The sequence below is a fragment of the Diceros bicornis genome, chromosome 24, assembly GCF_020826845.1.
Source record: "Diceros bicornis minor isolate mBicDic1 chromosome 24, mDicBic1.mat.cur, whole genome shotgun sequence".
In the NCBI taxonomy this organism is placed as follows: Eukaryota; Metazoa; Chordata; class Mammalia; order Perissodactyla; family Rhinocerotidae; genus Diceros; species Diceros bicornis.
The window spans coordinates 50,126,897-50,152,877 of record NC_080763.1 but is presented as its reverse complement, the minus strand read 5'-3'; the positions used below and the strand labels follow the sequence as shown (position 1 = coordinate 50,152,877).

The window sequence follows — 25,981 nt, the reverse complement described above, 5'->3', positions numbered from 1 at the left end:
CTGCCCTGGTCTAAAATCTGCTCTCAATCTTACTCTCAGTAAGGCCAGGTGGGCTCACTCAGTGTTCCACTAGTACGACCACCTAGCCACCATATTTGTTGCTTCCTTGGGGCTAGAAGATGTCATATCACAAAGAGGCTCTGACTAAATTTACTCAACAACCCTTAACCATAGTCAGGCAGGAAAAGCCTTATTAAATACTGAAAGGTCTTTAATGATAAAGACTGTGCTTCAAGTTAGAATGACCTTAGATATTCTATTTGCATCCCAAGGTGGTACATGTGCAGTCACTCAAACTGAATGGTGTGTTTTTATACCTGATGGATCAGACCATGTGTCATCTCTGCTGATGCACATGAAAAAGCAAGTGAATGCCCTAAGTGATCCTACACCCAGTCTTGATTTGTTTGGTTGGCTCCCTTCAGGTATTGGTTCCCTTTTGCAATCCAGATTGCAATTCCTGTATCTGTTACTCCTTGGAATTCTTGTATTAATCATAGTATTCAAACAATTGTTGTCTCCTTTACTCAGTGTTGTAAGTTTAGCATGCAGGCTAGAGTAATGATTGCTCAGGTCGATCACGTTACAACTCTGATGAATTTCCTTTTCTGATAAAGACTATGCCTGAGAACTCGTTTTTAAATTAATCATTTCAAGTATTGAATTATCATCCTTGTTACTGTACCTGTTCCATAATCGTACACAATGTAGCATACGGACTCATGTAAAAGCACCCGTACAATGTTTGGGTGACAATCTAAAATTAATTGAAAATGTATATAACCTTTGAAATGCTTCCTCTGTTAGTATACGTCTGTGCTTGTTCAACTATTTCCCCCCGGTGTGTAAACTGGGCAAATAAATAAGATAAAAACCTAGCACTGAGGGACAAGATGGACCCAGGGCAGGCAGCAACCACCCTGGCCACCGAGGGATAATATTTTGATCATCAGTGCTCAAAAGATTATCAATTAAAAGGGGGAAAATGATGAATAAATGAAAAGGAATAAGAGAAGTTGATATATTGTTATTTATAAGGAAGCCATTTGGTTTCAAACTAATTCAGCCCGACCTAGTTTTCCAGAAAGGTCTGACATGACGTCTTGAGCATGAATTGTACTTCTGCTGTAAACATTTACAGTACCCAAAGACAAGAATGAGGCCCTTAAAGAGAAGGATGTATGCCCTACCCCCATATCAGCATCTCTTTACAGATAAGCATTTCTTCCCTGAAACTAAGGATGCATCACTGACCTTCTGTGCTCAGCCTGTGACTACTGACCTGATGTGCAATAAAGCACCCGTGACTGTAGTAAAAGAGACATTCCTGTTATATTTGAGGCCTGTTCCTTGTTCCAAGACAGTATGTAGCCACGCTGCACACCCAACATCCTCAGAGTGCTTCGTTCTTTGGTGAAGGTGGAGCTCCCAGGCTATATAGTCCTCTGATTGGCTCATATAACAAACTCACCCCAGTTTTAATTTGTAGACTGATTATGGATTATTTGAACCAACAGTGTGCTGACCACAAACTACATAGATGAGTACTTCTTAGGCAACCATAGCAATGATCACAGCTTGCAGAGCTGGTGACCAATTGCCCACATCATGAATCAAGAGTGGCCTGCCGTAAACAGGAGAGATGGCAGAGCTCGTGGGCAGAGTGGAGAGGAAGCTGGGCTGGAGGAGCCAGGAGTGTGCAGTGGATTTATCATGAATTCCTCCTGGGAGGGACCAGAGGGCACTCCCTTCACCAAGCCTGTGACCAATGGCATTTTGCAAAGTGGTCACAGCAACGTTTCCAGGACCACGGGCTCCTCCATGACATGGCTGTGCCCCATGAAGAGGCAGGGTTCACTTCCCTCCCTGCAAGCCAGTGCCTACGTGACCCCCTCCATGGGGACGGGGCCCCAGAGGGGCTGTGGCTGGATCTCTGAGAGCGAGAAAGAGCTTCTCCTCGGAGTCAGACCTTGGTACTGAGCAGCAGTCCACTTATGCAAAAGGACAGTGCTGGGGAATCCCCACAGAGAACCTCATGAAGACAGAGGGGGAACACGAGGGCACCAAGCCCAGTCACCAGACCCCAGGCAGAGGCTTCCAGCCCCTCACTAATGTGAGTGGAGCAGAGAGGAGTGCCCCCCACCCACAGAGCCTTGCACCGCCTGCCGGCCGCCAACACCACAACAAAATCAGCACACTAGCTGTGAAGGCTTCTCGCTGTATGTCAGCCAACTGCACACCCATGAGCCACCGGACTAGGATTTGGGACCTGGACATGGGCGCTGTTCTGAGAAAACCCCCAACTGTCGCAAGTGGTGTGAGAAATTGAGGACAGGGGAGGCAGAGGGACCCGGAGGAGACTGTTGGAGGATGTGGGGCATCTCTGGGGACACCCAAGGCCAAAGGATGCTGTAAACACCAGTGGGTGGGAGGGCCAACTCCCCTCTTATGTCTGAGGGCACCTCCTAGAAGGTTAACTTTCTACAGCCTTGGACTCTGCAACTGGACCACCTGAAGGGGCCACAACACGAGCTCCTGACCACTGACCACTAGGAAGAAGCCAGGCCCGACATCCCACATTCACCTTCCTGGCCCCTGGCAATTCTGGGGTGCGGGTCACGGTGCTTCCCAGGGATCCTCGACCCATGGCCTAACATGGAAGACATGGGGCACCCCAGCGATGCACACGGAGCCTGGGGTGAGCCGCGGCACTCCAAGACACGAGACACTGGACAGCTGCACAGGACGGCTGGGTCTCAGCTCACAAATGGGAGGACAAGGACTGCACACTGTCTCTCAGATGGAGGAGCACGTTCAGGCCCCAGTGACAACCGTGAACTCTGTCCTTGCACATCACACTTAGGTCTGTCCCCTGCAGGACAGCTCTGGCCGGGAGAATAGCTTCCGTCTAACCCTCAGTGTTGCACCCCCTTTGGTCAGAGATCCGTCCCTGGATGGAGCCAGAGAGGGAAGGAGAGAAGAAGCAGGGACCCAGAGGAAGACAGCTTTCTACTCGGGGGGCCATCCTGGTGGGTGGACAGGAGGAGGCCCTGGGCTGGATTGCGGGCTGTGAGCAGGACAGCCTGTGTCCACACTGCATGCTGACCCAGGCAGGGAGACGTGCCCTCTGGGGTAGGGGAATGAGAGGGCTCTGGTGAGAGGCTTAGGTACGCGAGACTGTGGTGGGGCCAGGAGGCGTAATCCTTGTGGAAGCAGAGAGCAAAGAGCAGCACATAATGCCAGGCTTCCGGCACTCTCCCCTGGGTCCCGGGCACCCACCCCACCCCGCTGCCACACACCCACATGAGGCAGCCTCGGCCATGTCTGGACTCCCCCCAGGCCCTCTGAGACACAAACCACCTAGAAGAAAAGGGAACTTCAGGAAGCAAGAGGTACCCCCTGGTTTCAGTCCCGTTCTTAGTCTTTGCAGGGCTGTCGGGAGGCAGTTCACACCTCCGGGAACCAGCTATGAACTCCAAGGAGCCGGGCAGTGGGCACAGAGCACGGGGCCATGAGGAGCCACATGTCTGTGGGGCCAGAGCACAGAGGGGGCTGGGGCTCCTCTGAGACCCAGGCTGGGCTGAAGGGCAGCCAACTTGACATCTCCCACCCTCGGTGAGTGGGGTCCCCACGGAGGAGGGGGAAGGAATGAAGTGGGGAAAGTGGAACCAGCATCAGGAGCCGAGGGGAGACCAAGCCCTCAGGGATGTCACACAAGGGCTCGAGCAGCTGAGCTTCCAGGGGGGATGGCAGGCTGCCCACAGGCCACAGCACTAACCCAGAGCCAGCACCAGGGAGCCACGGGCGGGGGCCCAAGCCAACAGAGATGGATGCACCAGAGAGCGAAGGAGATCAACATTGAGGAACGTGATGGGCTGAGAGGCCAGAAGCCTGAGGGTGAGACTTGGCCAGCTGTACTGAGGGCAGGATGGGTCAGGAGCTGAGCTGCTGCAGGACGGATGGCAGGATGGACAGACGGGTTTGAGCACAGGACACAGGGAGGGGCCTGGATGGGGACAGTGAGGAAGAGGACCCCCAGGTGGCCTAAGGGTCCTGTCCAGGCCAATGGATACAGCTCGTGCCCCAGAGTAGGGTCAGAGGAGGTGGCCTTGGGTCCTGGGCTACAGCCAAGGCCAAGGGCAGCAGGTGAGCCAGGAGCAGAGCAGGGGAGCAGCATGGGCTCCCGTGTGCTCAGAACTCAGACAGCACAGGGCTGAGCAGGAGCTCAGTGGGCTACGGGAGGGGCGTCGAGAGCCAGGCAGTGAGGGTCAGGAGCAGGAGCCAGGGCTCCAGGGGCTGCGAGCTGGTGGGCACAGGGCAGCTGACCCGGCAACTGGAGGGAGCAAGGTCCAGAGGGGCTTCCTGATGGGGCTTCAGAGGTTGGTGATGGGCGAGGAGAGGATGAGGCCCAGCTGGGGCCAGGAGCTCCTCCAGGAGGGGACCAGGGCAGGTGGTCTGCCAGGAGTGAGCTGGCCAGAGAGAGGGTGGGCACCTGGTGGCTCCCGGAGGAAAAGCCCAGGGTTGAGAAAAGAATGAGTTCAGGAAGAGGGCGAACTTGGGAGAGGGGATCAGAGTACAGGAGGGGTAGGGAGCTGCTGTGGACCAGTGGCTCCAGGGACGAGGGGCAGAGCAGCTACAGGTGAGCAGGGGAGGTGGGAGGGCTCAAGGGGCAGACCCTGCCCCAGGAGCTCCTGAGGGGCAGTCAAAGCAGCTATAGGTGAACTGGGGCTGGTGGAAAGGCAGGAGGGCCAGGGGGATGCCCTTGAAGTCCAGGGCAGGCAAGCAGTGCTTAGCAGGTGAGCAGAGGTAGGCGGGAGGGTAGGACGGGGCAGGGGCTGCTCAGAAGCTCTGGCAGAGCAGGCAGAGCTTGGCAGGTGAGCAGAGACAGGTGGGAGGGCTGGAGGGACACGGGCTGCTCAGAAGCTCCGGGGGAGCAGACAGAGCTTGGCTGGGGGGCAGGAGGATGGGAGGGCACAAAGGGGCAGAGGACTGCCCCGGAGCTTAGGGGACGAAGGGCAGCAGACCTGAGCTAGACAGAGACCTCAGCTGGTGGGAGCTGAGCAGCTACAGGGAGCAGGGACAGCTAGGGCTCAGGCGTCTCAGGTGTCCTCCCTTTGCAGAAGGAGAGTGTCAACCAGTTGAGTTGCCAGCTGGATGGTGAGTTGGGATGGAGGGGGACCCTGGGATGGAAGGTCTCTGGGGCTGAAGGGGCAGGGGGGCATCCCTGAGGAGACCCGATGGGATGTAGTCCCTGGGTCCAGGGGCACTAGCCCTCTTCCAGCGAGCTTGTGGGGATATGGGACAGGAGAACCAGGCATGCGGAAGCAGTGTGGGGTGGCACAAGGCAGTGGACCTGGAGGACAGAAGGGTGAGGGGCCCATTGGGGACCTGATCCTTGGCTGCCAGCCTGGGGAGAGTCCGTGCAGGGCCCTGGGGCTGAGCAGACAGGAGTCAGGGTCACAGGGGACAGGCCTCGCCCGGGTGTGTGGGTAGGGGGTGCACCCCGACCTGCACTGGGGCCTGGGGATGCTGGCACCGAGGGGAAAGGAGGGCCATGGGCCATGCACAGCTCCCACCTGTGTCGAGGGGAAGGCTAGCTCGGGAAGGACCACGGCTGGAGGAGGGCTCTGGAGTGAGCAAGGAGCTGGACAGGCCCAAGAGCAGGGATGGTGCAGGGCAGTGGTGCTGAGTGGAGGGGCCAGAGGTGAACTCAGAAAGCCACGCCAGGATGACCTGAGGAGGGACGGTCAGCCCAGAGGCAGTTGTAGGAACCTGGGTTGGGGGGCCTCAGGGACAGAGGGGATGGAGAGAAGGAGACTTCCAGGGATGGGGTCCAGGACAGGGACAGGGTCCAGGGCAGGGACAGAGTACAGGTCAGGGATGGGGTCCAGCGCAAGGATGGGGTATGGGGCAGTTACAGGGTCAGGGCAGGGTCGGGGAGTGGGCCCATGGTGTCTTGGCTGCAGAGCCGACTCAGAAGACACGGATCCTGCCCAACAGAGACAGGCCAACGCAAGGGTTCTGGGCTGAGGGGCCAGGAGCAGACGTGGGCAATGTGGGTCAGAGACCCACCTCACCCAAAGAGACAGGAGCTCACCCAGGGCAGGGCCAAGCTTGATCAATAAGACAAAGGTCTTGGAAGGCCAGCAGAAACCTGCCAGGCACAGGAGTCTCTGATCAGGGTTCCAACCAAGGGCTTGGACAGGGTGAACACCCGTTGGAGGCCTGAGTGGGGACGAGGGGAAAGGGGCCCCAGGGGGCTCTAATCCGGTGGTCATCCAGTGCTGACTGGGCTGACCCATCCAGAGCCTGTGGCTGCAGAGGCACCTGGTCCTGGGGGACGGGGAGCCATCAGGGCATCTAGTCTGCAAACTTTCTGGAAGCACATGGGCACTGGGCTCAGCGCTACTCCAGGATCCTTGCGAGTTTAGGACCTGGTGGTCACACAGCCTCCTCTCTTGCAGCCTCCACCACAGCCCCAAAGGTCTTCCCACTGGCCCCCTGCTGTAGGGACACATCTGAATCCACGGTGGCCCTGGGCTGCCTGGTCTCCAGCTACATCCCAGAGCCGGTGACCGTGTCCTGGAACTCAGGCGCCCTGACCAGCGGCGTGCACACCTTCCTGTCCGTCCTGCAGTCTTCGGGGCTCTACTCCCTCAGCAGCGTGGTGACCGTGTCTGCCAGCAGCTTGGAGAGCCAAACCTACACCTGCAACGTAGCCCACCCGGCCAGCAGCACCAAGGTGGACAAGAGAATCGGTGAGAGGAGTGGCCACATTGAAGGCATTACCTGAAAGACAGGCCGGGGGTAGCCCTCCTGCCTGGACCCCAGGGCAGCAGGGGAGGCCTCCCTAGCTCAGGGATGGGGTAAACAGGGTGTTTCCACCATGGTAGGGGCAGGCTGGACACCCCTAACCCAGCCCCTGGGCCCACAGAGGTGGGTGCTAGACTCAGACTTGCCAAAACCTGGCCCTGATCTAAGCCCACCCAAAGGCCTTCTCTCTCCAGCCCTGGTAACCCCCAGTCTGCTCTCTCTGCAGTCGTAAAAGACCTGAAGCCCTGCTGCAATTGTTTACCATGCCAAGGTGAGTCAGCTGGGCATCTCCCTCCACACCCAGGAGGTGGCAGAGCACAGGTGTGGCCTGTGGGGGGGGCGAGTGCCCAAGAGGAGGCCCACCCAGGTGCTGACCACTCCCCCATGTCTACCCCCAGATCCAGCAGTGCCGAGGGTCTTCATCATCCCCCCAAAACCCAAGGACGTCCTCATGATCTCCCACACGCCCGAGGTCACCTGCCTGGTGGTGGACGTGAGCCGAGAAAACCCCAATGTCCAGTTCAACTGGTACGTGGACGGCACGGAGGTGAGCACGGCCACAACGAAGCCAAACGAGAATCAGCCAAATGGCACCCAGCGGGTGGTCAGCATCCTCCCCATCCAGCACAAGGACTGGCTGAGTGGAAAGAAGTTCCAGTGTAAGGTCAGCAACAATGCCCTCCCGGCCTCCATTGAGAAAATCATCTTCAAGGACGAAGGTGAGAGCAGGATGGATGGGTGCAGGGAGGGTCCTGTGGGGCGCCCGAGGGAGTGACCATCTGTACTGATCACCTGGACCCACAGGGCCGGCCCGGGAACCGCAGGTGTACGTGCTGGCCCCACATCAGGAGGAGCTGGCCAAGGGCACGGTCAGCGTGACCTGCCTGGTCAAAGACTTCTACCCACCTGACATCGTCGTCGAGTGGCAGAGCAACGGGGAGTCAGAGCCGGAGGGCAAGTACAGCACCACCCCACCCCAGCTGGAAGGCGAGAGGTCCTACTTCCTGTACAGCAAGCTCTCGGTGGAGACAAACAGGTGGAAGCAGGGAGTCAAGTTCACGTGCGTGGTGATGCATGAGGCTCTCCACAATCACTCCACGGAGAAATCCACCTCCCAGTCTCCGGGTAAATGAGCCGTGTGCCCGGCTCTCCAGCGAGCCCTCCCTCCCCGCGGATGCTCAGGGTCCCACGAGGACACTAAGTGCCCACCCCTGTGTACATACCTCCAGGGCCCCCCGGCATGAAATAAAGCACCCAGCATGGCCCTGGGACCCTGCAACAATGTCATGGTTCTTTACGAGGCAGAGCTCAGGTGGTCGCCCAGGCCTGGGGGCGGCAGGGCAGCCGAGCTCTGAGACCACAGTTGTCACCATTAGGGGAGAGGGACGGTCCCACTCGGGCAAGACCCAGAGCTGCGGGCTGTGCAGGCCACCCAGGATGGCTGGAGAGGCTGCCCGGGGAGGAGAGGGGGCTATGCCAGAGGAGGCAGCTCCTCTGGGCCTCCCTCCAGCAGCAGCTGCTCGGGGCTGGAGTGTGGCCAGGGAACAGGACAAGCCCCTCCGGAGTCCCTAAGGGAAATGTGTGCACAGGCTGTCCCTCCTGTGTAGGAGCACAAGCTTTGGGACAGTGGCCCATCCTTGTCCCCCGGATTCCCTGTCCACTGGGTCACTCCAAGCTCTGCCTGGTGGCTCTGACTCTCGCTGGAGAATTGCTGGGTCCACGGTGTGGGGACAGGCCCTCCTTTGCCCTCGGGCACTCTGAGAACAGACCCCGACCCTCTCACAGGGGAGGGTCCAGTCCTGTCCACTCATGGAGACACTCACTCCCGTGCCCCAAAGGGGCAGAGGTAGGTGGTCCTGAGTGCCCAGGGGAGGGACCGACCCTGACCCACACGTAGACACTGATCTCTGACCTACTGAAAACAAGCCCGTCTCACTGAGTAGTGCCAGCCCACACACACACATGTGTGAGCACACACACACACGCACACACGCAGGCCTTACACACTGGGGCTCACACAAGGGCAGCCTGCACATGCCCAGCAGAGCACGGAGCACAGTCTCCTGAACCCACACCGTGGACACCAGAGGGTCCCCACAGCCTCCAACACCCCGGGGGCTGCTCAGGCCTCATCCTCACACTGACCACAATGACCAGCTCTGACAACTGGCCCTCCTCTTCCCCGGGGCACATACACCCCCACCCTGACACACAGAAATCCCTCCACACCCAAGTGTCCCCAGCACTCCCACCACTCATGCGCTGGGGACTCACCCAACCCTCTCTCGGCCCTTCCCTGGGACAGGGTCCCCACTGTGGACAGGCTCTGCTGACCCTCCACCCTCTGGGCCTGGTCCCCGGGAAAGAGGAAATGGGACCTCAGCTGCTCTCCTGCATGGGTCAGGGCACCTTCTCCCCAGAGGGCCCCAGTGCAGGGCAGAGCAGAGGACAGGGCTGTCCCCCACTGGCCAGGCTGAGATCTGGATCAGGGGTGTGAGCCAATGCCTGGGGTCCCAGCTGGAGGAACAAGCAGGCCGAGGCCAGTACCCAGAGACTGACCTCAGGGCCCTCCTGGCCCAGCCCAACTTGGGCTCCCGCCTGCCCCGCCCACCCTGTCCCAGAAGGAGCCACCCACCGAAGCCCCCCTGACCCTGCGCCAGGCCCCCTCGGGCAGGCACAGCACTGACCATGCCCTCTCTGTCCAGTGATGGTCCTGGATGAGAGCTGTGTCGAGACCCAGGATGGGGAGCTGGACGGGCTTTGGACCACCATCTCCATCTTCATCACACTCTTCCTGCTCAGCGTGTGCTACAGCGCCACCGTCACCCTCTTCAAGGTGGGCCAGGCCATCCCCACGTCATCCCCTCGCTGTGACCATGATGTTCCCACACTGTACCCCCACCGTCCCTTCGTTGTCCCCGCACCTCCCCTCACTGTCCTCTTGCGGTCCTCACACTGTCTCCTCACACAGTCGCCTCATTTCCCATTACTGTCTCCTCACTTCTCCCTCTCCATCCAATCACTGCCCTCACCCTGTCCCCTCACTGTCCCCTCGCTGTCTCCATTTATCCCCTCTCTGTCACCTCACTGTCCCCACCACGTCCTCATGTCACCCCCATCTGGACCCCCACTGTCAGGTGGCCCCGGGTACAGGGAGGGCAGGCCCTGGCAGGAGGCTGGTGATGGGGTCCAGGCCATGCTCACCCCCTCGCCCGCCTGCTGCAGGTGAAGTGGATCTTCTCCTCAGTGGTGGAGCTGAAGCCGACGATGGTACCCGACTACAGGAACATGATCGGGCAGGGGGCCTAGGGCCACATATCCTAAGCTGACGTCCAGGGCTGCCGCAGACCCCAGACAGGATCAGGGTCCTTCGGTTCATTACACTCAGCCTGCTGCCCAGACCTGCTCCACTGCCCTCTGACTTCACCACACTCTGACCTCATGGCTCCTTTGGCCTGCACCCCACCCTCTGGCCTCGCAGTCACCACAGGCTGTATCCAGCCCCCTGACCTCATTTGGAGAACCGAGCAGACATCAGTTATAACCCCAAACTGAGCTGATGGACGCCAATTGGCCCCTCCAAGGAACCACCAAGAAACACTGAGGCCATGTGGAAGCTGAATCATCAGGGCCAAGCGTCCCTCACCAGGACTGTCCCGGGGTCGGCATGTGCGGTCCCCCTGGAGGAGGTGGAGGGCCAACGTGCCCGTGTCCATCTGGGCAGGGACGGGTCTTCATGCAAACTGCATCCATGCCTGGGTCAAGGACACAGGCTTCCAGAGAGGAGACGTGTGGTTTCAGATCCTTGAGCGGAAACATCTACTGCCAAGGCCAGGAGGACACGGGGCCATTGTCCAACAACAAGGAAGCTTCTAGGCATGCCCCTAACCGTCACTCGGATTGTCTCCGTGCGGGGAGATCCCTCAGAGGAGGGCCGGGGACATGGCCACTGCGGGATCCCCGGGGAGTGGGGGTGGCACCACCTGGGGAGGCGTGGGCACCTGGCCAGGTGGGCCTCCTGGAGAGGCGCCTGCTGACCAGGTCCCCAAGCAGACGGGATGTGGCCTTGGTGGACAGAGGTGGAGGGGAGCCAGGAGAGCAGGGCGGCAGGCACAGTCACCCAGTCCTGCAGCTGGCGGGGCCTGAGTCACGGTCCACAGGAAGTACAGCTGCCCCATGGGGCAGAGGTGAGAGAAGAGACCCCCGAGGAGAGAGCCCATGGCCTTGGGGAGCTGACCAAGTGGACCAATTTCAGACCCCTGGCCTCACAACCCCTGGACCGAATCACCCCTCAGGTACTGAAGGAACCCCTAGTCGCCCTCTCTAGATGGGAAGGACACGGATGCACACGGGAAGGAGAGGTGGACCCCTGTCCCGAATACAGGGGGACAACGCCCAGAGAGATTGTTCAAAGGAAAGGCCACAGACATGACTTGGGTAGCTTTTTTCCTTCTTTTTAACTTTCTGGAGCCCATTGATTTTCTTTACCATTTCTTTTCTTAAAACAACAATAAAACATCCTTAAAAATTGCAACATCACTATGTTGACACACTCCTGAAATCCAGAGCCTGGGCGATTCACGCGTCAGTGACACCCTCCACACCCATAGCTCCAGAACCTTACAGCCCTCCATCCCCTCCCGTCTTCAGCTCTCCTCTAGCCCCTGGAGTTCCACGGGTGAAGAAGGAGGCCCAGAAACGGGGCTATGAGGAGGGGCGAGCGGGCTCACGGGGCCTGGGGGGAGCAGGGCCAGCCTGGGGCCTGGGGACAGGAGGAGCTTCCAGCACTGGCCGCAACCAGAAGCAAGACCCCCGTGCTGGGTGTGTATGAGTCAGCATGGCTGCTGCAACGACCAGCCTGGGTGGCTTGAACAACAGACATTTGTTCTCTCACACATCTGGAGGCTGCACGTCCCAGAGCAGGTGTCAGCAGAGTGGGGTTCTGCTGAGGCATCTCTCCTGGCTGTGCAGATGGCCTCCTCTCCCCGTGTCCTCGCCCCGGCCTCCCTCTACGAGTATCTGTGTCCTGACTCCTCTTCTTATAGGACAGCAGTCTCATTGGATAAGGGCCCAGCCTACTGACCCCACTTTAACTTTTTACCTCTTGAAAAACCCTATCTCCAAATACGGCCACAATCTCAGTTCCTGGGGATCACCACTTCAAGATTTGAATCTGTGGGACAAAATTCAACCCAAAACAGGGGACTTAGGTCCAGGAACACACACACACAATGCCCTGTCCCCGTGCACTCAGGTATTGACGCCCTGAGTACCTCACTCTGCCCCTACCCTGGACATTTGCCCATGTTGTTCCCTTCTCCTAGTGTTCCTTCCCTCTACACACCTCGCAAATCCTACACAGCCTTCTCTTAGCTCTGAGCTCCACGTCTCCTCCTCTGTCAGTCGTCCCTAATGCACCCAGCAGAATGCACCCACCCTCCCCTGGCCTGAGTCTCTGCCAGCCTCTCCCACTCAGTAGCCACCTGCGTCCATCTCCCCAGACGTGAAGTACATGAGCCCACAAATAGTGACGTAAGGACACTGTGATAAATGCTGTGAAGGTGAAGTGTAGGGCTGTGAGGCCACACAACAAAATGGACTGAGGGAAGCTGTCCAGGGGGAGTGGCCCTGACCCAGAGCCCTGGAGGAACAGGGTGACCAGCATCCCTCAGGTCTGCTCCTCAACACCTGATCTCCTACCCGCTCCTGGTCACAGAACTTCCTTGACCCAGGATAAGTGGAGCCATGGGGAGGAGACATTTGCGTCATGTTGAAGGACAGGTTTTAACATGGTGGTCACGACTCTCATATAGACAGATAATGAGCAGATTTCAAAGACTATTTAACTCATCAATTAAGGGGTTATAAGCAGTTTAAAGTAGAGTTCAAAGTCCTTCACTGATATAGTGGAATCAAGAATGCTAAAAAGCGTTTGTCAACAGATGCATTTTTGAATGCACCTGGCTTTCTCCACTGGAGGCAGGGAAGAATCAACCATCCTTCCAGATAAGAGACTTCCCATTGCCTTCGATTCTCTACAACTTACAGAGTTGTAAAAGAGCTCAAAGACAATGGAGAGTGTGGAGCCCCCGCTAAGTCAGGTAACCTGGAGGGGGGTGCTAGGCAGTGCCATGCTTCCCACTGAAGACTGAAGAAGACGTCTTTGGTGCATTTAGAGTCTTTCACAATATTGCCTACAAACAGACAACTGGCAACATGGCCTGAATATAAAGAGAGCTCCTGCAAGTCAATCAGAAAAATCACATAATTCAGTAGAGGCATAGGCAAAAGGATTCAACAGACCTCTCAAGAGATATCCAAAGCGCCAACAAACGTAGGAAAATGTTGCTGAACCACACTCGTTACAAGGGAAATGAAAATGAAAAACCACATGAGAGAACATGAAACCGAGGACAAAGGAGTTCAAGTTTCCTTGGATTAGGATGAACCTCGGCCTGTGCCCACAAAGTTAACATGGGAAACAAAGTAACCAAAGTTTCTGAGCTTGCCTTGCAGAACAGCAGGAGGATGGCTGATAAGGGAGGAACTTGCCAACGGCCCTCCACCTAACTAAGCATCTTGCAGGTAATTGAGAAGCTAAAATGACCGAATCTAAGCTTCACACATCATAAGAAATATGAAAGACAGTCGCCCCTGCACAAAGGACTCTTTGAACTTCAGCCCCCAAGGCCACATGCTCTGCCTCCCCATTTCTGTGTGTCACAATGTGCCTTGGGAAAACGCTTAGAACTGCATGTAGGCAAACTAATCTGTAACCAGGAGAAAGAATAACTTGTTAGCAGAAAATTTGTGTCCTCTACCCAAACCGTCCCTTCTGTTCCAGATGAAGAAGTACCTGAGGTTTTCTCAGAGTCCTCAGGAATGTTGCGGTCAACGAGTCAGCTAAGGAGAGGCGTCTACGGTCTGCCATTCAATCACGTCACACTCCTGAGCCCCTTCCAAGCCCCGTTTCCCTCACATAAGTCATTGGCAAATCAGTTCCCTTTAAGATGGGATTTTTCAGGACAGTAGTCCACCATCTTCCCATGTGCTAGCTTATCACTTATCAAAGTTCTTTCTCTACCACCACCTGCTTGGCCATTTATCTTGCAGCAAGCAGATCGAGCCCTTGCTCGGTTTCAAAGTTAATTCTGATTCCCATCATGGGGGAGCAGCTTGTATCAGATGAACCCTTGCAGACAGCATCATAAACTCTGGAAAAACTATTCGAAACCACGATGGTTTGAAGGTGCTAGAGAATGGCCAAAGCAAGCAGACACTGGGGAAGATCAGCCCTCGAAGGGTCCGTCTGCAGGTGCACCCCAGGCCACGCCACAGGTGCGAGGGGAACACAGCAGACACAGCACCATCCTGGCCAGAGGGCTCAGGTCATGGGATTCACGGCTGTATTTCAACAGCAGCTGGAAATGAAGAGGAGATGTCCATAAGAGGAGGTACAATGAAGGGGAACCCCAAAATCTGCATGGAAACTCTACTCAGTCCTGGGCTGATCCCTCAACTGTGTGTGTGTAGGGGAAACTCCAAAGGACCCAGCGAGAAACATCGGCTGGGAGGGTGAAAGACCTGTGGAGACTTCAGCTCAGGCCAACCACATGGCAGATGGACATGGAGTCTGAGTCCAGTCAAGCTAACTGCCTCTGATATGAAAACCAATACTTTTCCAGGAAGAGGGCCTAACATGGAAGCAGAGAAACGTCGTCCCCACTACAAGAGCAAGCCCTGCCCCGACCAAGAAGGAAGAGAGGGGGGGCAGATTGAGACCTGCAAGGGAGGCCATGTCCAGGTCCCTTGAGAGGAGCAGTGAAGCAGCAGACCCCGGTTGCCCTCGGCCCTACACGGAGACAGCGCAGTGGTGTCTCGGCCTTGGCACCACCTCCCTCTGGTCTCCTGCAGGCTGGCCACCCGGCTGCTTCTCCTGACAAGCAGACCACCTGCGGCCAGGGAGCCAGGAGGTCAAAGGCTGCCCAATGGCGGGGTGGTGGGGCAAGTGCAGGACGTCGCTACAGCCAGGGGCCCGGGACACCCAGAGCCAGAGGGACGAGTCCCGAGGCCACACCTGGACAAAGGCTGAGGGCCAGGCCAGTCGGAGCCATTTCAAGGCGATCATCTGAGCAGACCACACCAGGCCTCCCCTTCTGGAAGACAACCCATTCCAGCTATCGGGGGTGGACACTGGGGACAGGTCACCCTTTACCTGAACTCCTTCAGTGTCTCTAGGAAGTTGTCTCACTGTGGGCATGGTGGAGTCAGATGGAGTCAGGTGTGTTGCTTCCAGGGGGACTTGAGGGTGAAATGTAACGGGACCCCCAGGGTACTGCTCACCCCCACACCTCCAGGGATGACTCTGGTGAACATGAAAGGTACCTGAAGGCTTGGGCCAAGGCTCTCGCACTGAAGCCCCCATGGGGCACGTCCCCGAGATGACCGTGCAGGCTGGAGACCAGCAGATTCCCTCTACCTGTCTCAACCACACCAGTTCAGCCCAAAAGGCCAGACCTGGCAGAGGCTGTTCTGAGATCCAAGGATGGTGGGCCAGGCCGAGAAACTGAGTCAGGACACAGCACGGCGCTTTGCACCTGTTGCTGGAAAGAGAGCCTGTGGCTCAGGAGTGGGGCGTGCATGCCCAGCACACCCGGGGTCACAGCAGAAAGTTAGGAAGATCTCAATTACACGGAAAGGGTCTTATGTTTGTAGATATTTTTTAGCACAAGATAAGCCTTTGTTTCCGTTCTTCCTCAAAATCCCCTCAACTCCCTCTCGGCCAGGACAGGGTCTATTTTCTGGGTGCTGATGAGGACCGTGGCCACAGCCGGGGTTATCCCACTGGCCCAGACTGTGTGCAGCACCTGTAGGTCACTTTAAAAGTATGGACCCGCTGCCCACCCCACACCCCCACACGTGCACACAGTGTCTGCAGTGGTCTCTCCAGGAGGGGCCGGGACCCACTGGAGATTTTTGCTGCCAGCTGATCCTCAAGGATTCACATTCAGAAGACTCTGGCTTAGGGATTGTGGTGAGACACTGAACACACGAACGGACAGTAGCCAGACCACACACGAACACAGAGCCCTGACTGCAACCTGCAGCTGCAGCCCAGGACGCCTACCCCTCACTGCGGGGACCGCCAGGGCAGTGGTTGGCTCTCTGCACTGAGACCTGCAGAGAGGCAGAACTCTATCTCCAGAGACAGCCCAGGGAGTGAACAACCACCCCGTATGGTCGCCCCGAACCTCAGGTCCTTGATCAGTAACCGACGGCTTCCCTAATGTTTGTCCCCACTTCTAGCTTAGGACTGACGGGAGAAAGCCAAATGCACTCCCCAAGCAATCATGGGACATCTCACTTCCCCAGGCCCCATTAAGTGACCCCGAGTACCCCCTTTTCCTGTAAAGAAGCTTTCTACACATAGAAAACACTTTAGCATATCAACATACACATTATGTAATATGTATTACATGTATACATTATAGACACATGTATGAATATAATATGTATGCACATAGTAACAATTAACATAAGTAAATGTAACAACACTACAAAGGCTCCCACGCTCCCGCCTGCCTCGACTGCCTGGTTGCAGCAGCTCCAAATACTCAGCCTTTGCCTTTCCCATTTGTGTGGTCTTCATTTCCAGTGTTTTAGGAGAGTTGAGGTCTTTGACAATAGCTTACAACCATGATCACAAATAGAGCCAAATACGTCTTGGGACCTGGACACAACAGGGACAAAGGAGAAGCTCACGAGAGTCCAGTATAAGGCTGAGCAGGCTATGGATGAGGAGGTGGGTCGCCCAGGGAAATGAGCAGAGAAGGGGTAGCCGAAGGCCCCCAGGACTTCCCAGGACACAGAAGTGAGCAGGGAGCGCCCTCCCAGTGACGGCAGAGCCCAGGCTGGGAGCCGGACGTTGATGGAGGCCCTGCCCACGTGTCCTCGTCCTCATGGACCCGTCATGCAGCAGGGCCTGCATACACCCCACACAGGCACCCAAAACCACGCCACAAAGAGAATTAGGGCATTTCCTTGAGATTTCGAGAGAGTGGCCTGCTAGGGGTCCTTGGCGAGGTGCAGGTGGGTTTGAGCAGCAGCAAACGTCATGTGATACCCGGGACCCCAACCTGGACGCTTGGGGAAGCCAGCGATGGTTCCTCCTGACCACGCTCCCCCAGCTCCCCTCACGATTTTATATGGTTTGGTCTGTGTGGCATCAGTCCCACCTGAAATGCCTGCAGGGGTTTTGTTTCCTAGATCCAGCCCAGACTTGCACAGCAACAGGTGAAAAGATCTGCCAGCAAGCAGACCTCAAAGGTGGAACTGGCATGGCTTACCAGCCCGGCTGGTTATGGGGGCAGCAGCGATGGAGCCACGGCAGGAATGAGACGCTGGTGGTCTGAGGCACACGACGGCCAATCCGGCTCTTAGGTGGCCTCTGCAGCTGCCTGGGATGAGGCGCTGAATGCAGGCAAGTCTGAGGGCCAGACGCTGTCGAGACAGGTTAGCTTAGGTGAAGGTAGGAATGAGCATTGCCAGGTGATGGGCCGGGCTTTCCCTGTCCTGCTGCTCTGGAGGACCTGCAGCAGCGGATGAGCCTCGCCTCTGACATCACAGTTCAGGACCAGGCGCTGGGAAGGGCTTCTATGAACGCCTTCAAAGTATCTCTTTTCTCTCATAATCACAGGGCAAATGTTCCTGAAAGCCAGACCCCGAGTCCAGTACGACAGTTCGCAAAATTTCAACGTGACGTAAATTCACAGCCTCAATGACTTTCTCACGTGAAAGGGTTTGTCTGAAAGAATGGGACCTTCAGAGCCAGATGGGGACATGTGTGAGGATTCTGATTAAACTCAGTGGCTTAAAAGCCCAAATCAAATGGTCACCTCAACTCCAGCCACAGCAGACCACCCCCACAGCGATCCAGCAACAGCTCGGCCTGGTGCCTAAGAATCCTGTCATGATCTCAAGAGTGACTGATCTTCCTTGACACCAGCCCCACCACCATAACCAGGGCAGACAGCATGGAGATCAGGGTGGATACCAAGCACCCAGGTCAATGTGCAACGTGACTACTTGTCTTGCCAGATCTCTGGGCACAGAGGAGGGAGTGGGATTTATGGGCCTATTACCCACTAGCCAGACACTGTCAGTGGTTGTGCCAAACTCATCAACATTGGTGATGATGAAGAAATGAAAAAAATAAGAAAAGTTAACATATTGAGGAATATGAGGAAGCCATTCGGTTTAAAACCAATTCAGCCTGACCTTGTTTTTCCAGAAAAGTCTGACATGGCCTGTTGAGCATGCATCGTACATCTGCTATAAACATTTACAGTGACCCAAAGCCGAGAATGATGCCCTTAAAAATGGGGATGTATGCCTCAGCCCCATATCAGCATCTCTTTATAGAAAAGCATTTCTTGGGGCCGCCCCAGTGGCATAAGCAGTTAAATGCACGCGCTCCACTGTGGCGGCCCAGGGTTCACCGGTTCGGATCCCGGGCACGCACCGAAGCACTGCTTGGCAAGCCATGCTGTGGTGGCGTCCCATATAAAGTGGAGGAAGATGGGCATGGATGTTAGCCCAGGGCCAGTCTTTCTCAGCAAAAAAAACAGGAGGATTGGCAGATGTTAGCTCAGGGCTTATCTCCTCACAAAAAAGAAAAAGAAAGAAAGAAAAAGAAAAGCATTTCTTCCCAGAAACTAAGGATTCATTACTCTCCTACAGGACTCATCTCATCACGACTGACCTACTGTGCTAATGAAGGATCCTGTGACTGTAGTAAGAGGGATACTCCTGTCATATTTGATGTATGTTCCTTGTTCCAAGATGGTATATGACCATCATGTACACCCCGCTTCTTCCAAGTGCTTCCTTCCTTGGGGAAGGTCACTCTCCTGGGTTATAGTCCTCAAAACTGGCTCAGATGGGCCAGCCCTGTGGCGTAGCGGTTAACTGTGTGTGCTCCACTGCTGGCAACCTGGGTTCAGATCCCGGGCGCACACCGATGCACAACTTATCAGGCCATGCTGTGATGGCATCCCATATAAAGTGGAGGAAAATAGGCACAGATGTTATCCCAGGGCCAGTCTTCCTGTGCAAAAAGAGTAGGATTGGCATGGATGTTAGCCCAGGGCTGATATTCCTCACAAAAAAAATGAAAAAGAAAGAAAAGAAAAGAAAACTGGCTTATGTAACAATCTCACCCCAATTTCATTTATAGATTGATTATGGATTATTTCCATTGACATTTCTTGGCATATTTGGCAGGATTTCAGAGAAACTCACATGAGACCACATGAAATCTACATCAAACAGGCATGCGGTACCAACAGGGGCCCATGCTATTGCCCACTACCCCAGGTTTACTGCATTCTTTGGGTGGCCCCAGTGAGTTCTCCTGAAACCTGGACCTCCTTATTTTAAGTCGATGGTCCAGAATATTAAATGACTGTTTCAAGCCTTAAGACTACATGTCTTGTGGAGGGTACTGGTACTTTTCCTAGGTAAGAGAACCCTAGGGGGAATGTCCTAATCTGGGGTGCCTAGGCTTAAATTTGGAATAATGGGGAAGGCTGATTTATTTTAATTTGGCTTTAAATTGGAAATAATTGTGTCTATAAAGCCTGAACAAAGTGGTTGATAGAGAAATGAGAGTCCGAATTTGTTCAGGTTTGAAGAGAAGGGACACCAACTCCTTCCAGCCAAAAGGCGTTCTCAGGTGACTGAGAAACTAGCGGAATTATCAGAGGATAAATCCTTGTGACGGAAAGTGGTCCCATAGGAAACTCCATTGTGATCATTCATATTAATTAATTAAAGGTTCGTCTGGGGGTGCATGCATAAAGATCTGTGTCCAATGCTCTGAGCACCCACAGCAGTTTGAGACCACTGGCAGAAGAAACCGAGGCACGTAAGAGGGTGTTCACACCATTTAGGGAGGGACACTCACAAACAGCTCATTTCTGATCCACTACAGTGTCCCCAAAAATTACTCAGACTTTACAGTAAAACGGAACTAAAATTAAGTGGCACTTCTAAGAGCCGACCAATTCCGAAACAGGCAGCCTCCCCTTGGAACTCCGATGGCTTCATGCTGACACTAGTAGGAGCTTAACAAAATGGGGACAACTGTCAATGGATGGCAAGATAACGGGGATAATTTAAAACTACAGTGGCCACTTTGGGGCTCCTTTGAGCTTCTAAAACTTGTCTTTTTTGCACTAGGTATAAGAGCCATGGAACAGAGAAATCTTTAATCTTTGAAGAGCCAGCCTTGTCACCTTCTGGCACAATTGCTCAAAAATTAAGGTTCTAGAAGCCATAAATATTTACAAAGAACAGCAAACTCTTACTAACCTTGTTTTGGTCTTGAGGTCTTGCTTTGATAGTCGTCAAGTTGGGGGGCCCAAGTTATGGTCAGAGAAAAATGCAGTTGTACCCCATTTTGTGGTCAGAGATCGTCAGACAGAAATGCTGTTCAGCAAATGGGTTGCACTCCGTTTGCTGCTTAGGGTCCCACCAAACTGCCACCAGCTTCAGGGGAATTACATTGGCCACTAGCAGGAAAATTCCAATTAGATAAGATCATTTAAAAATTCACTTGAAAGCAAAGACTTCAAAATTCCAAAATAAACTTCTTGAAAGTTTTGTTCCAAAAGGCTAATAAAAAATTAAGTTATAAGAGGAACCTAAAAGAAAAGTCTATTAGATCATAGTTTTACAGACACCACCGTAACGTACATTTAAAGTAAGGGGGTGAGTCCCTCCCAGAGCGAACAAGACTGAGAGACTTTCTGGGAAACTGCTACATTAAAGATTAATGGAGTTGTTCAATACTTCCAAGTATACTTCCTGTTTGTCCCAGAGAAACCTGAAAAGATACTTGAAAAGATTTAGCAAACTATTGTCAGAAATTTGACCAAGCTAGAAACTGATATCCAGAGACTGATAGTAATTTTTTAAATACAGGCCTTAGTCCCTAAGTTAAAATAAAACTAAGCACTCAGAGGGAATGAAGCAAATAGGGATGATGCGCTTGGATAGGTAGGTCACCCTATAATGACATTTAAGTTACAACCCAAATTCTGAGGACTTAGAGCAACTGTCCTGAACTTACAAGTCTTTGCAAAACTGGAAATGCAGCTCCGGAGGCAGTTCAGATTCCACCCATTTCCTTTATCTCAGAAAGCTTGTAAACCTCACCAGGAACTCTTATCTAGTCCATCACCAGTGCCTAAGACTGAAGGGGAAAGAAGAGAAAAATAGCTATAGAGGTGCTCTTGCCCAACATCCAGCATCTTAAGTATCTTCTCCACAAATATTAGTGGAAAAAGCTTAAAACAAAATTTAGATTCAATTATTCTTTGATAAGAAGTGAGTTTTGTATTACTGTAGCTGATTCATGGCAGTAATTTAAACAGTAATTTAAAACAATAGCTATAGAGTCTCTGTGTATGTATGTCTATATACATGTTATACACATGTGACAATTTTACCCCTGAACAGTATAATTTCTAAATGAGCTCCAGTTGATTAGCTTAAAGGAAGTGCTTGTATACATGTAATGGAAACTAACCCAAATGTCTTTTCAACTTAATATTATATAAAACAATCTTTGGTAAATGGAGGTTTATTTAACTTTGTTGATTTGAATGAAAGAACCATGTTTCCAGAGTTATCAGTATTAGGTATGATACAGACAACTTATCCTTCCTACAAAATTTGTCAGCAAAAGAACACTTAGGTTCTTTTAATAGCTGATTTTCCACAATGTCTCATGAAGTTTTGGAAGGAATCTAACTAGAATTGTTGGGAACAAGTTAACTAAATAGGTATGAAAAAGATAAAAGTGTTTAGGTGAATTTTTAACAATAGTTAGGTGTTATGGTATATATACTTAAAATAACTTCAAAACTTTTTGGTAAATTGAAACCTTAGAGTTTTTGCTAAACTAAATGATAAAATTTATTGAGTATCTAGGGCATTTCCACATAAGATAAAATGTCAGACATTAATTACTGAACATAGATTCATCTACTTTTGGGGTCTTATTTCAGAGAAACTAGAAAAATACTCGGGTTTATTCATAAACATGTTTGTGCCATGCTGAGAAATTTTCTATGAGTAAGCACATGTACATAGATAGTATTTGTGGGTCTGCCAATACACAGGAGGCCAATATAAAAGATTAAGGAAAGCAAGATGTACCTTTTCAGTAAAGACAGTATAAGGAATGGAGATGTTTTTGTTCCTTTTGTTAGGAAAGATAAATTTCTCCTAAAGTACTAGGAAGGAGGAGAGAAGGCATGGGACAAATTCTGAACGTAAAAACAAAGTTATAGAAGGTTTGTGGAAAAGGATCCCTGAGGAAAGAGTTTTGTTCAAGGTAAAGTAGGCTAAGATTACAATGAATTTAATTAAGTGAATAAGTTTTAATATCAAAAGTAAGCTGGTACAAAAATTAGAATTTGGTTGTCTTTTTCATAAAAGAATAATTTTCTTGGATTTTTAGTCTGCTCGTGATAAAGAGATTATGAAAGGCTTTTCTTTGCTTTTGCGTAGTCTACCAGAAGGGTAAGGATTTTATGTCTTTCAAAATAAATTTCCTGTATGTTTCTAACAGGTCTTTCATCACAGCAGCTAAGGTTTTTCTTAAACCTATTTAATTTTCTGTATTGGCCTGATAATCTTTAATTGTCACTATGGTAAAATGGGTAAATGAGCATTGTTTCAAAGTGGCCTACAATTCTATTTGACCAAGCATTTTAAAACCTTTTGATATTTTTGACTTCCCCAAAATTCAAATCCTAAATCAACTCTTTCTTTCGACCTGAAAGTAGCGTTAAGAATTTCCAGTGGGATCCTGGGGCTCCTCAAAGAATTTCTTCTCTCTTCCTCTAAAGAGGGAAGTACTAAACTAATTAGACATGTTTGGTATGTCATATTAGGTAGGAAGCATTGTCAAATAAGTCATGCTAAGTCTCCTTTATGAACATCCTTTCAAACGTATTGCTATTAATACAAGTGTTTTAGAAATTATATGTAATTTTTGGAAAAAATTTCTAGTACGTCCTGGTATAATGTTACCATCTTGTTATTCTAGTCATTATCTTAACTCTTCTGCCTTGCTTCTAGCACCACAGGAGGAAAACAACCATGACTACATTTTATTATCTCATTTGGTTTACAAATGGGTTTTACTTAGAGGATGAGCAGGGACATTACTGGGCTGGACATCCTGTCTAGCCACAAGAATGCCTGCTACTTTCTATTAATGGCTAGGACACTGCACCCTGGGCTTCACTTCGATGCAGGGAAGGATCTGCCCTGGTCTAAAATCTGCTCTCAATCTTACTCTCAGTAAGGCCAGGTGGGCTCACTCAGTGTTCCACTAGTACGACCACCTAGCCACCATATTTGTTGCTTCTTTGGGGCTAGAAGATGTCATATCACAAAGAGGCTCTGAGTAAATTTACTCAACAACCCTTAACCATAGTCAGGCAGGAAAAGCCTTATTAAATACTGAAAGGTCTTTAATGATAAAGGCTGTGCTTCAAATTAGAATGACCTTAGATATTCTATTTGCATCTCAAGGTGGTACATGTGCAGTCATTCTAACTGAATGCTGTGTTTTTATACCTGATGGATCTTCCCATGTGTCATCTCTGCTGGTGCACGTGAAAAAGCAAGTGAATGCCCTAAGTGATCCTACACCCAGTCTTGATTTGTTTGGTTGGCTCCCTTCAGGTATTGGTTCCCTTTTGCAATTCTTGTATCTGTTATTCCTTGGAATTCTTGTATTAATCATAGTATTCAAACAATTGTTTTCTCCTTTACTCGGTGTTGTAAGTTTAGCATGCAGGCTAGAGTAATGACTGCTCAGGTCGATCACATTACAACCCTGGTGAATTTCCTTTTCTGATAAAGACTATGCCTAAGAACTCGTTTTTAAATTAATCATTTCAAGTATTGAATAATCATCCTTGTTACTATACCTGTTCCATAATTGTACACAATGTAGCATAAGGACTCATGTAAAAGCACCCATACAATGTTTGGGTGACAATCTAAAATTAAGTGAAAATGTATATAACCTTTGAAATGCTTCCTCTGTTAGTATACATCTATGCTTGTTCAACTATTTCCCCCCAGTGTGGAAACTGGGCAGATAAATAAGATATAAACCTAGCACCAAGGGACATGATGGACCCAGGGCAGGCAGCAACCACCCTTGCCACCGAGGGGTAATATTTTGATCATCAATACTACCTATCAAAAGATTAGCAATCAAAAGGGGAAAATGATGAATAAATGAAAAGGAATAAGAAAAGTTGATATATCATCATTTATAAGGAAGCCATTTGGTTTCAAATTAATTCAGCTTGACCTTGTTTTGCAGATAGGTCTGACATGACCTGTTGAGCATGCACTGTACATGTACTGTAAACGTTTACAATTACCCAAAGCCGAGAATGATGCCCTTAAATAGAGGGATGTAGGAGAGGCCAGGTGGCGTAGAGGTTAAGTGCTCTCACTCTGCTGCCGCGGCCCAGGTTTCAGATCCCAGGCGCACACTGATGCACTGCTTGTCAAGCCATGCTGTGGCGGCGTCCCGTATAAAGTGGAGGAAGATGGGCACGGATGTTAGCCCAGGGCCAGTCTTCCTCAGCAAAAAGAGGAGGATTGGCGACAGATGTTAGCTCAGGGCTTACCTTCCTCACACACAGAAAAAATGATGGGGATGTATGCCTCACCCCCCATATCAGTATCTCTTTATAGATAAGTATTTCTTCCCAGAAACTAAGGATTCACTACTGACCTTCTGTGCTCATCCTGTGACCACCGACCTGATGTGCAATAAAGCACCTTGTGACTGTAGTAAAAAGAGACATTCCTGTTATACTCGATGGTTGTTCCTTGTTCCAAGACGGTAACTAACCATGCTGTACACCCTACATCCTCAGAGTGCCTCGTTCCTTGGTGAAGGTGGCTCCCCCTGGTTATACAGTCCTCTGATTGGCTCATATAATAAACTCACCCCAGTTTTAATCTATAGATTTATTATGGATTATTTGCGTCAACATTTCACTGACCACAAACTATATAGATGAATGTGATTCTTAGGCAACTGTAGCGATGATCACAGCTTGCAGAGCTTGTGACCAATTGCCCATGTCATGAATCGAGGGTGGCCTGCCATAAGTGGGAGAGATGGCAGAGCTCGTGGGCGAAGTGGAGAGGAAGCCGTGCTGGAGGAGCCAGGAGTGTGTGGTAGATTTATCATGAATTCCTCCTGGGAGGGACCAGAGGGCACTCCCTTCACCAAGGCTGTGGCCAATGGCATTTTGCAAAGTGGTCACAGCAACATTTCCAGGACCACAGGCTCCTCCATGACATGGCCATGCCCCATGCAGAGGGAGGGTTCACTTCCCTCCCCAGATCCCAGGGCCTACGTGACCCCCTCCATGGGGACAGGGCCCCACTGGGGCTGCGGCTGGATCTCCGAGAGCAAGACAGATCTTCTCCGGGGAGTCAGGCCCAGGCACTGAGCAGCAGTCCACTTATGCAAAAGGGCAGTGCTGGGGAATCCCCACAGAGAGCCTCATGAAGACAGAAGGGGAACACGGGGGCACCCAGCCCCGTCACCGGACCCCAGGGGGAGCCTTCTAGCTTCTCACTAATGTGAGTGGAGCAGAGAGGAGTGCCCCCCACCCACAGAGCCTGGCACCACCTGCAAGCTGCCAACACCGCAACAAAATCAGCGGGCTAGCTGTGCAACCTTCTTGCTGTGTGGCGGCCCACTGCACACCCATGAGCCACCGGACCAGGATTTGGGACCTGGAAGTGGGTGCTATTCTGAGAAAACCCCCAATTGTAGCAAGTGGCATGAAGATTTGATGGCAGGGGAGGCAGAGGGATCTGGAGGAGACTGTTGGAGGATGTGGGTTGGCTCTGGGGACACCTGAGGCCAAAGAGCGCTGCAAACACCAGTGGGTGGGAGGGCCAGCTCTCCTTATATGTCTGAGGGCACCTCCTAGAAGGTTCACTTTCTACAGCCTTGTAGTCTGCTCCCAGCCCACGGGAAGGGACCAGAGCACAAGCCCGTGTCCACCGACCACTTGGAAGAAGCCAGGTCCAACACCCTCCAGTCACC

General features: G+C 52.3%; 1 gene segment (V, D, J or C); it reads left to right on the top strand.

Moving 5' to 3' along the window:
- Window positions 1–3,746: 3,746 nt before the first annotated feature.
- LOC131421202 (immunoglobulin heavy constant gamma 2-like) overlaps window positions 3,747–25,981 on the top strand; it is a 31,248-nt gene continuing 9,013 nt past the window's right edge. Inside the window, 4 exon segments of the C gene segment in view lie at window positions 3,747–3,897; window positions 6,432–6,758; window positions 7,040–7,084; window positions 7,218–7,532. Coding sequence covers window positions 3,747–3,897; window positions 6,432–6,758; window positions 7,040–7,084; window positions 7,218–7,532 — 838 coding nt within the window.